General features: G+C 61.8%; 1 protein-coding gene across 1 annotated transcript in view; it reads right to left on the bottom strand.

Annotated features, from left to right (window-relative positions):
- LOC116957715 (uncharacterized) overlaps window positions 1-12,359 on the bottom strand; it is an 85,824-nt gene that overhangs the window by 50,290 nt on the left and 23,175 nt on the right. Inside the window, exons 7-12 of the mRNA XM_076057636.1 lie at window positions 10,678-10,875; window positions 9,769-9,850; window positions 8,990-9,130; window positions 7,881-8,161; window positions 5,030-5,444; window positions 3,040-3,162 (exon numbers count right to left, since the gene is read on the bottom strand). Of these exons, the coding sequence (XP_075913751.1) occupies window positions 3,040-3,162; window positions 5,030-5,444; window positions 7,881-8,161; window positions 8,990-9,130; window positions 9,769-9,850; window positions 10,678-10,875 (1,240 nt within the window). The remainder of the gene's footprint in view (window positions 1-3,039; window positions 3,163-5,029; window positions 5,445-7,880; window positions 8,162-8,989; window positions 9,131-9,768; window positions 9,851-10,677; window positions 10,876-12,359) is intronic.

The raw sequence follows: 12,359 nt of genomic DNA, 5'->3' as shown, positions 1-12,359 counted from the left end.
ACCCACTCACCCACCCACCAACCCACCCACCTCACGACCTTCATCTGTCGCCCGCTCTGCTCCTCCTCCACCAGCGTCACGGTGGTGACGCTCTTCACCTGCCCACCAACTCACCCACCCACCCACCAACCCACCCACTCACCTACCCACCAACCCACCCACCCACCCACTCACCCACCCACCCACTCACCCACCCACCCACTCACCCACCCACCAACTCACCCACCCACCCACCAACCCACCCACCTCACGACCTTCATCTGTCGCCCGTTCTGCTCCTCCTCCACCAGCGTCACGGTGGTGACGCTCTTCACCTGCCCACCAACTCACCCACCCACCCACCAACCCACCAACCCACCCACCCACCAACCCACCCACCCACCCACCCACCCACCCACTCACCCACCCACCCACTCACCCACCCACCCACTCACCCACCCACCCACCCACCAACCCACCCACCTCACGACCTTCATCTGTCGCCCGTTCTGCTCCTCCTCCACCAGCGTCACGGTGGTGACGCTCTTCTCCTGCCCACCAACTCACCCACCCACCCACCCACCCACCAACCCACCAACCCACCCACCCACTCACCCACCCACCCACTCACCCACCCACCCACTCACCCACCCACCCACCAACCCACCCACCTCACGACCTTCATCTGTCGCCCGTTCTGCTCCTCCTCCACCAGCGTCACGGTGGTGACGCTCTTCTCCTACCCACCAACCCACCCACCCACCCACCAACCCACCCACCCACCCACCCACCAACCCACCCACCTCACGACCTTCATCTGTCGCCCGTTCTGCTCCTCCTCCACCAGCGTCACGGTGGTGACGCTCTTCACCTGCCCACCAACTCACCCACCCACCCACCAACCCACCAACCCACCCACCCACCAACCCACCCACCCACCAACCCACCCACCCACTCACCCACCCACCCACTCACCCACCCACCCACCCACCAACCCACCCACCTCACGACCTTCATCTGTCGCCCGTTCTGCTCCTCCTCCACCAGCGTCACGGTGGTGACGCTCTTCTCCTGCCCACCAACTCACCCACCCACCCACCCACCCACCCACCAACCCACCAACCCACCCACCCACTCACCCACCCACCCACTCACCCACCCACCCACTCACCCACCCACCCACCAACCCACCCACCTCACGACCTTTATCTGTCGCCCGTTCTGCTCCTCCTCCACCAGTGTCACGGTGGTGACGCTCTTCTCCTACCCACCAACCCACCCACCCACCCACCAACCCACCCACCCACCCACCAACCCACCCACCTCACGACCTTCATCTGTCGCCCGTTCTGCTCCTCCTCCACCAGCGTCACGGTGGTGACGCTCTTCTCCTACCCACCAACCCACCCACCCACCCACCAACCCACCCACCCACCCACCAACCCACCCACCTCACGACCTTCATCTGTCGCCCGTTCTGCTCCTCCTCCACCAGCGTCACGGTGGTGACGCTCTTCTCCTACCCACCAACCCACCCACCCACCCACCAACCCACCCACCCACCCACCAACCCACCCACCTCACGACCTTCATCTGTCGCCCGTTCTGCTCCTCCTCCACCAGCGTCACGGTGGTGACGCTCTTCTCCTGCCCACCAACTCACCCACCCACCCACCCACCCACCAACCCACCCACCAACCCACCCACCTCACGACCTTCATCTGTCGCCCGTTCTGCTCCTCCTCCACCAGCGTCACGGTGGTGACGCTCTTCACCTGCCCACCAACTCACCCACCCACCCACCAACCCACCCACTCACCTACCCACCAACCCACCCACCCACTCACCCACCCACCCACTCACCCACCCACCCACTCACCCACCCACCCACCAACCCACCCACCTCACGACCTTCATCTGTCGCCCGTTCTGCTCCTCCTCCACCAGCGTCACGGTGGTGACGCTCTTCACCTGCCCACCAACTCACCCACCCACCCACCAACCCACCCACTCACCTACCCACCAACCCACCCACCCACCAACCCACCCACCCACCCACCCACTCACCCACCCACCCACTCACCCACCCACCCACCAACCCACCCACCTCACGACCTTCATCTGTCGCCCGTTCTGCTCCTCCTCCACCAGCGTCACGGTGGTGACGCTCTTCACCTGCCCACCAACTCACCCACCCACCCACCAACCCACCCACCAACCCACCCACTCACCTACCCACCAACCCACCCACCAACCCACCCACCAACCCACCAACCCACCCACCCACCTCACGACCTTCATCTGTCGCCCGGTCTGCTCCTCCTCCACCAGTGTCACGGTGGTGACGCTCTTCACCTGCCCACCAACTCACCCACCCACCCACCAACCCACCCACCAACCCACCCACCAACCCACCCACCAACCCACCCACTCACCTACCCACCAACCCACCCACCAACCCACCCACCCACCAACCCACCCACCAACCCACCCACCTCACGACCTTCATCTGTCGCCCGTTCTGCTCCTCCTCCACCAGCGTCACGGTGGTGACGCTCTTCACCTGCCCACCAACTCACCCACCCACCCACCAACCCACCCACTCACCTACCCACCAACCCACCCACCCACTCACCCACCCACCCACTCACCCACCCACCCACTCACCCACCCACCCACTCACCCACCCACCCACCAACCCACCCACCTCACGACCTTCATCTGTCGCCCGTTCTGCTCCTCCTCCACCAGCGTCACGGTGGTGACGCTCTTCACCTGCCCACCAACTCACCCACCCACCCACCAACCCACCCACTCACCTACCCACCAACCCACCCACCCACCAACCCACCCACCCACCCACTCACCCACCCACCCACTCACCCACCCACCCACCAACCCACCCACCTCACGACCTTCATCTGTCGCCCGTTCTGCTCCTCCTCCACCAGCGTCACGGTGGTGACGCTCTTCACCTGCCCACCAACTCACCCACCCACCCACCCACCCACTCACCCACCCACCCACTCACCCACCCACCCACCAACCCACCCACCTCACGACCTTCATCTGTCGCCCGTTCTGCTCCTCCTCCACCAGCGTCACGGTGGTGACGCTCTTCTCCTGCCCGTCCACCACGTAACGCCGCGTCCGCTTCATCGTCTGCTTCTGGCCCTTGGTGGCCTGCGGAGAGACAAAGGCGGTCGCCACGGGGGGAGGGAGAGACATCGCTCCAGCATCATCACCATCATCATCCACTACATCATCATCATCATCACCACCACCATCATCATCACCATCATCATTACCACCACCACCACCACCAGCATCATCACCATCATCATCATCACCACCACCACCACCACCAGCATCATCACCATCATCATCACCACCATCACGACCACCATCACCACCATCATCATCACTACCATCACCACCACCACCATCATCATCATCACTACCATCACCACCACCACCATCATCATCATCACCACCACCACCACCACCATCACCACCACCATCACCACCACCATCATCATCACTACCATCACCACCACCACCATCATCACCATCATCATCATCACTACCATCACCACCACCACCACTATCATCATCACCATCATCATCAGAGCTCAAACCACCCCCACTTTATCCACCCAACCAACCCACCCACTAACCCACCCACCCACTAACCCACCCAACCAACCCACCCACCCAACCAACCCACCCACCCACTCACCCACCCACCCACTAACCCACCCACCCACTAACCCACCCACCCACTAACCCACCCATCGACCCACCCACCCATCGACCCACCCACTCACCCAACCCACCCACCACACCCAACCACTAACCTACTCACCGACCCACCCATCCACCCACCCACCCACCTCGCGGCTACTTCAACCAGCCTCCTCCCTCATGTTTCCGCTGGTTTGCCTTCGCACCCGACCCCAGCGCCGCATGGCCCACAGCTCCTCCCACCTCCTCATCATCACCGAACCGGACTGAACCGGAACCGGAACCGGAACCGATACCGGAACCGATACCGGAACCGGAACCGATACCGGAACCGGAACCAATACCGGAACCGGAACCGGAACCGATACCGGAACCGATACCGGAACCGGAACCGATACCGGAACCGGAACCAATACCGGAACCGATACCGGAACCGGAACCGATACCGGAACCAATACCGGAACCGATACCGGAACCGGAACCGATACCGGAACCGGAACCGATACCGGAACCGATACCGGAACCGGAACCGGAACCGGAACCGATACCGGAACCGATACCGGAACCGGAACATATACCGGGACCGATACCGGAACCGGAACCGATACCGGAACCGATACCGGAACCGGAACATATACCGGAACCGATACCGGAACCGGAACCGGAACCGATACCGGAACCGGAACCGATACCGGAACCGGAACCGATACCGATACCAATACCGGAAACGGAACCGATACCGGAACCGATACCGGGACCGATACCGGGACCGGAACCGGAACCGATACCGATACCGGAACCGATACCGGAACCGGAACCGGAACCGATACCGGAACCGATACCGGAACCGATACCGGGACCGATACCGGAACCGATACCGGAACCGATACCGGAACCGGAACATATACCGGAACCGATACCGGAACCGGATCCGGAACCGATACCGATACCGGAACCGATACCGGAACCGGAACCGATACCGGAACCGATACCGATACCGGAACCGGAACCGATACCGGAACCGATACCGGGAACCGATACCGGGACCGATACCGGGACCGGAACCGGAACCGATACTGATACCGGAACCGGAACCGGAGCCGATACCGGAACCGATACCGGAGCCGATACCGGAACCGATACCGGAACCGATACCGGAACCGGAACCGGAACCGGAACCGATACCGGAACCGGAACCGATACCGGAACCGATACCGGAACCGGAACCAGAACCGGAACCGGAACCGATACCGGAACCGATACCGGAACCGATACCCCGCACAACAACCCCCATCAACCAACCCACCGGTCCGGCCTTCGCCGAGGGCGGCGCCGCTCCACCGTCGGGCCGGTCCACCGCCACCGCCGCCCCGCCGCCGGCCGGCGGGCCGCCCTCCCTGGGAGCCGCCGAGCTGCTGCGGCCCAGGCTCAGGCTGCGGGCGCCGGTGGTGGCGGAGGAGGCGGAGGAGGAGGAGGAGGAGGCGGAGGAGGAGGCGGAGGAGGAGGAGGAGGAGGCGGAGGAGGTGGAGGAGGAGTCCGGCCGGGCGAGGTAGTCGGGCTTCAGCTGACGGGGGAGGCTCGCCGAGGACTTGGCGGCCCCTGGCGCCGTGGACGAAGACCGCCTCGAGATGTCGTCCAGGCGCGTCGGTCGGCGGGGGCAGCCCTGGGGAGGGCATGGGGAGGAGGCCCTCGGGCGGCTCCACACGGCCCCGCCGCTGGGTCTGTGGGCGCGCAACGGGGGCGGGGAGGATTGGTTGGGGTGTGTGGGGGAGGCGGTGGGTGGGTGGGTGAGTGGGTGGGCGGGTGAGTGGGTGGGTGAGTGGGTGGGTGGGTGAGTGAGTGGGGGAGTGGGTGGGTGGGTGAGTGAGTGAGTGGGTGAGTGAGTGAGTGAGTGGGTGGGTGAGTGGGTGGGTGGGTGAGTGGGTGGGTGGGTGGGTGAGTGGGTGGGTGGGTGGGTGGGTGAGTGGGTGGGTGGGTGGGTGGGTGGGTGAGTGAGTGGGTGAGTGAGAGAGTGAGTGGGTGGGTGGGTGAGTGGGTGGGTGGGTGAGTGGGTGGGTGGGTGAATGGGTGAGTGAGTGGGTGGGTGAGTGAGTGAGTGGGTGAGTGAGTGAGTGAGTGGGTGGGTGAGTGGGTGGGTGGGTGAGTGGGTGGGTGGGTGGGTGAGTGGGTGGGTGGGTGGGTGGGTGAGTGGGTGGGTGGGTGGGTGGGTGGGTGGGTGAGTGAGTGGGTGAGTGAGTGGGTGAGTGTGTGAGTGAGTGAGTGAGTGGGTGAGTGAGTGAGTGAGTGGGTGGGTGAGAGGGTGAGTGAGTGAGTGAGTGGGTGAGTGAGTGAGTGGGTGGGTAGGTGAGTGGGTGGGTGGGTGAGTGAGTGAGTGAGTGGGTGAGTGGGTGGGTGAGTGAGTGAGTGGGTGGGTGAGTGAGTGGGTGAGTGGGTGAGTGGGTGGGTGAGTGGGTGGGTGAGTAAGTGAGTGGGTGGGTGGGTGGGTGAGTGGGTGGGTGAGTGAGTGAGTGGGTGGGTGGGTGGGGTGAGTGGGTGGGGTGAGTGAGTGGGTGAGTGAGTGAGTGAGTGGGGGAGTGGGTGGGTGGGTGGGTGAGTGGGTGAGTGGGTGGGTGGGTGAGTGGGTGGGTAGGTGGTTGGGGTGGGGGAGGCGAATGAGTGGGAGGCGGACATCGATCAGCGTTCCCGTTGTGTCCGTGCCAGGTGGATATTTCCCCCCCCTCCCGGTGCAGCTGTCGAAGGCTTCGCGAACTGCGCGATCGAAATGGACGCTTTAAATAATGCGGGAGGGGGCCAGAGGGCGTCCCCATCGCACCCCGAGGCGTGGAGGGAACGGCTCCGACTCCCGGCCACGGAGTTTTAACCCGGGGAGGGGGGGGGGGGGCTCCGCTCACCATCATGAAGGAACTCAGCGGTCTAAATTTCGATTTGAAGCTTTCGTGACTGCAAGGATTCACCTCCTTTGGTTCTTTCGGTAAAGCCACCGCCGCGTAGAATGAGAATCTAATAATAAATTGATAAACTAAAATAACACGCGATTAAATTCTCACGACGTTTCGGCCACAAACACAAGCGGCCTTCATCGGGTGAAGGGGACGAGACTGTCTGGTAGGACAGCGCTGAGCGTGGCTGTGTTTCGCTCCAGCGCTGTCCTACCAGACAGTCTCGTCCCCTTCACCTGATGAAGGCCGCTTGTGTTGTGGCCGAAACGTCGTGAGAATTTTATTGTGTTATTTTATTTTATCAATGTATTATTTGATTCTCATTCTACGCGGCGGTGACTTTACCGAAAGAACCAAAGGACTTAGTGGTCGTGAGCAGAGGGTCAGGGAATCCGAAAGCACGAAGAACAACCCAGAGCCCAGGGCCTACTAATGGTATCATAGGCCCTTGACCAGGTCAATAAAGCAGAGATGTAGGTCTTGCTGGAATTCCCTACAACCTCTGCTGTAGCAGACGGACAGAAAATATGGCATCTGTGCAGCATTCATCACGCACACACATACACATGCACACAGACACACACACACCCACACACACCCACACACACACGCACACCCACGCCCACGCACCCACACACCCACACACTCACACGCAGACACCCACACACACACACACACACCCACACACACACCTAAACAACCACACACCCACGCACCCACGCACACACCCACGCACACCCACCTACACACCCACACACCTACACACACCCACGCATGCACACACCCACGCACACACACACACCCACACACACACACCCACACACCCACACACCCACACACCCACACACTTCGCATAGACAGGCAGCGGGGGCTCGTCCGGGCGCTTGGCTGCCATCACAGTCATCACCCACCTACGCACATCCACCCACACCACCCACCTACGCACACCCACACGCTCACCCACCCACCCACCCACACGCCCACCCACACACACACACCTACACACACACCCACCCACCCACAAACACACCCACCCACACACACACACCCACACACTCACACACCCACCCACACACCCACCCACACGCCCACCCACACACCCACCCACACACCCACCCACACACGCCCACCCACACGCCCACCCACACACCCACCCACCCACACACCCACCCACACACCCACCCACACGCCCACCCACACACCCACCCACACACGCACCTCTCCTTATTGGCAGGCAGCGGGGGCTCGTCCGGGTTCCTGGCCACCATCCCGGTCATCACCACGGCCGCCGGCCCCGTGAGTGATCCGCCGGCTTCGCCACCCGCCTGGCTCCTCATCATCATCATCATCGGCGTGTCGGCTCCATCCGCGGTGGGTGTGGCGTTGGTGGCGGTGGTGGCGGTGGTGGCGATGGTGGTGATGTTGGTGATGTTGGGCCGGGGAATCTCCATGGGGCGGTAGTGGGGGCTGTTGGATCGGGGAGTGTCGGGGCCGGACGCCTTGGGGGGGGAGGGGGGGTAGAGGGGGGAGGAGCATTAAGGAGGGGGGAGGGGGTGGGATGGTAAACGTTGGGGGTGGTGTTGGGGGTGGTGTTTGGGTGGGTGAGTGAGTGGGTGAGTGAGTGGGTGAATGAGTGGGTGAACGGGTGAGTGAGTGGGTTAATGGGTGAGTGAGTGAGTGGGTGAATGAGTGGGTGAGTGAGTGCGTGAATGGGTGAGCGGGTGAGTGAGTGGGTGAGTGGGTGAGTGAGTGGGTAAATGAGTGGGTGAGTGAGTGAGTGAGTAGGTGAATGCGTGAGCGGGTGAGTGAGTGAGTGAGTGGGTGAGTGAGTGAGTGAGTGGGTGAGTGAGTGAGTGAGTGGGTGGGTGAGTGAGTGAGTGAGTGGGTGAGTGGGTGAGTGGGTGAACGGGTAGTTGAGTGGGTTAATGGGTGAGTGAGTGGGTGAATGAGTGGGTGAGTGAGTGCGTGAATGGGTGAGCGGGTGAGTGAGTGGGTGAGTGGGTGAGTGAGTGGGTAAATGAGTGGGTGAGTGAGTGAGTGAGTGGGTGAATGGGTGAGCGGGTGAGTGAGTGGGTGAATGGGTGAGTGAGTGGGTGAGTGAGCGAGTGAGTGAGTGGGTGAGTGAGTGAGTGTATGAGTGAGTGAGTGGGTGAGTGAGTGAGTGAGTGGGTGAGTGAGCGAGTGGGTGAGTGAGTGAGTGAGTGGATGAGTGGGTGAGTGGTTGGGATTCCTCCCTCCTTCCCTCCCTCCACCACCACCACCACCTCCTCCACCACCTCCACCACCACCACCACCACCAACTTCTCGCCCTCCCTCCTATTTCCCACCTCATCATCATCATCATCCTCCTCATCCTCGTCGTCCGGCTGTGGGTCGTCGTCGATGACCTCTGTGGTGACCTCTGCCCTCGCCTCGGCCAGCAGCTCCAGCAGCGGCCGATTGTCGGTGGCGTCCGCAACGAACGGATGCTGTGGGTGTGGCACAGGGGGCGTGGCAAACAGGGTGCGTGGCACACAAGGGGGCGTGGCACATAGGGGGCGTGGCACATAGGGGGCGTGGCAAAAAGGGCATGGCACACAGGGGGCGTGGTAAAAATGGGGGGCGTGGCACACAGGGGGTGTGGCAAACAGGGGGTGTGGCAAACAGGGGGCGTGGCACACAGGGGGGCGTGGCACACGGGGGGCGTGGCACACTGGGGGTGTGGCACACAGGGGGCGTGGCGCACAGGGGGCGTGGCACACAAGGGGGCGTGGCACACAGGGGCGTGGCAAACAGGGGCGTGGCACACAGGGGGGTGTGGCACACGGGGGGCGTGGCGCACAGGGGACGTGGCACACAGGGGGCGTGGCGCACAGGGGGCGTGGCACACAGGGGGCGTGGCGCACAGGGGTCGTGGCGCACAGGGGTCGTGGTGCACTGGGGGCGTGACAAACAGGGGGCGTGGCACACAGGGGGCGTGGCAAACGGGGGGTGTGGCGCACAGGGGGCGTGGCACACAGGGGGCGTGGCACACAGGGGGCGTGGCACACAGGGGGGGCGGGGCACATAGGGGGCGTGGCATGTGAGACTGAGGTTTCTGGCTGAGTGGACCTAGGGGAGTCCGAACCTGCAGCAGCTGCTTGGCAGTCCACCTCTGGTCGACGTTCTTCTCCAGACACCGGCGCAGAATGTCGTGAAACTCCCCAGACCTGGGGGGTGGGTGGTGAGTGAGTGGGTGAGTGAGTGGGTGGGTGGGTGAGTGAGTGGGTGGGTGGGTGGGTGAGTGAGTGGGTGGGTGGGTGGGTGAGTGGGTGGGTGGTTGAGTGAGTGGGTGAGTGGGTGAGTGGGTGAGTGAGTGGGTGAGTGGGTGGGTGAGTGGGTGGGTGAGTGGGTGAGGGAGTGGGTGGGTGGGTGGGTGAGTGAGTGGGTGGGTGGTGAGTGAGTGGGTGAGTGGGTGGGTGAGTGGTTGGGTGAGTGAGTGAGTGAGTTAGTGAGTGGGTGAGTGGGTGGGTGAGTGGGTGGGTGAGTGAGTGAGTGGGTGAGTGAGTGGGTGGGTGAGTGAGTTAGTGGGTGGGTGAGTGGGTGGGTGAGTGGGTGGGTGAGTGAGTGAGTGGGTGAGTGAGTGGGTGAGTGGGTGAGTGAGTGGGTGAGTGGGTGGGTGAGTGGGTGGGTGAGTGGGTGAGGGAGTGGGTGGGTGGGTGGGTGAGTGAGTGGGTGGGTGGTGAGTGAGTGGGTGAGTGGGTGGGTGAGTGGGTGGGTGAGTGGGTGGGTGGCCGAGTGAGTGGCTGAGCAAGTGGCTGAGTGAGTGAGCGGCTGAGTGAGTGAGTGGCCGAGCGAGTGAGTAGCTGAGTGAGTGAGCGAGCGAGTGAGTGGCTGAGCGAGTGAGTGGCTGAGCGAGTGAGTAGCTGAGTGAACGAGCGGCTGAGTGAGCGAGTGGCTGAGCGAGTGAGTGAGTGGGTGAGTGAGCGACTGAGCGAGCGAGTGAGTGGCTGAGCGAGTGAGCGAGCGAGCGAGTGAGCCAGCCAGCGAGCCTCACCAGAGTCCGGGCGAGCGCGTGAGCGTGGGTGGCGGGGAGCGGACGATGCGCAGGAGGACACGCATGGGGTTCACATCGTTGTGCGGCGGCTCCGTCTCCGCCGCCTCGATCAGCGTCACGCCCAGCGACCAGATGTCAGCGCCACAGCCGTACGGAGCTTCCTTAAGAGTCTCGCAGAGAACCACCTCAGGAGCCATCCTGGGGAGGGAGGGTGGTGGTGAGGGTGGTGGTGGTGGTGGTGGTGAGGGTGGTGGTGGTGGTGGTGGTGGTGAGGGTGGTGGTGAGGGTGGTGAGGGTGGTGGGGGTGGTGAGGGTGGTGGTGAGGGTGGTGGTGGTGGTGAGCGTGGTGGTGGTGGAGGTGGTGGTGGTGGTGAGCGTGGTGGTGAGGGTGGTGGTGAGCGTGGTGGTGGTGAGGGTGGAGGTGGTGGTGGTGGTGAGCGTGGTGGTGAGGGTGGTGGTGAGGATGGTGGTGGTGAGGGTGGTGGTTGTGGTGAGGGTGGTGGTGGTGGTGAGGGTGGTGGTGGTGAGGATGGTGGTGGTGAGGGTGGTGGTGGTGGTGAGGGTGGTGGTGGTGAGCATGGTGGTGGTGAGGGTGGTGGTGAGGATGGTGGTGGTGAGGGTGGTGGTTGTGGTGAGGGTGGTGGTGGTGGTGAGCGTGGTGGTGAGGGTGGTGGTGGTGGTGGTGGTGAGGGTGGTGGTGGTGAGCGTGGTGGTGAGGGTGGTGGTGGTGGTGAGGGTGGTGGTGGTGAGGGTGGAGGTGATGGTGGTGGTGGTGATGGTGGTGGTGATGGTGGTGGTGAAGGTGGTGGTGGTGATGGTGGTGATGGTGGTGGTGATGGTGATGGTGACCGTGATGTTGACGGTGATGTTGATGTTGATGATGATGTTGATGGTGATGTTGACGATGATGTTGATGATGATGGTGATGGTTATGTTGATGTTGATGGTGATGTTGATGGTGATGTTGATGGTGATGGGGGTGGTGATGGTGGTGATGGTGATGATGTTGATGATGATGATGGTTATGTTGATGATGATGTTGATGGTGATGTTGATGGTGATGTTGACGGTGATGTTGACGAAGATGTTGATGATGATGGTTATGTTGATGTTGATGATGATGTTGATGGTGATGTTGATGGTGATGTTGACGGTGATGTTGACGAAGATGTTGATGATGATGGTTATGTTGATGTTGATGGTGATGTTGATGGTGATGTTGATGGTGATGGGGGTGGTGATGGTGGTAATGGTGATGATGTTGATGATGATGATGGTTATGTTGATGATGATGTTGATGGTGATGTTGATGGGGGTGTGGACGATGGTGATGATGTTGATGATGTTGATGATGTTGTCGTTCACGGTGATGTTGATGATGATGATGGGGGTGTGGACGATGATGTTGACGATGATGCTGATGATGGTGATGTTGATGATGATGATGGTAATGTTGATGATGATGTTGATGTTGATGATGACGGTGTTGGTGATGGTGGTGATGATGTTGATGATGGTGATGATGATGTTGGTGATGATGTTGACGATGATGCTGATGATGATGTTGATGATGTTGATGATGATGCTGATGATGATGATGGGGGTGTGGATGGTGATGTTTACGATGTTAGTGATGATGTTGATGGTGATGATGTTGATGATGATGGTGGTGGTGATGATGA

This window comes from Petromyzon marinus, chromosome 83 (assembly GCF_048934315.1).
Source record: "Petromyzon marinus isolate PM22_M1 ecotype Great Lakes invasive population chromosome 83, UKy_Petmar_22M1.pri1.0, whole genome shotgun sequence".
NCBI lineage: Eukaryota > Metazoa > Chordata > Hyperoartia > Petromyzontiformes > Petromyzontidae > Petromyzon > Petromyzon marinus.
This window is presented reverse-complemented; position numbering and strand designations above follow the sequence as displayed.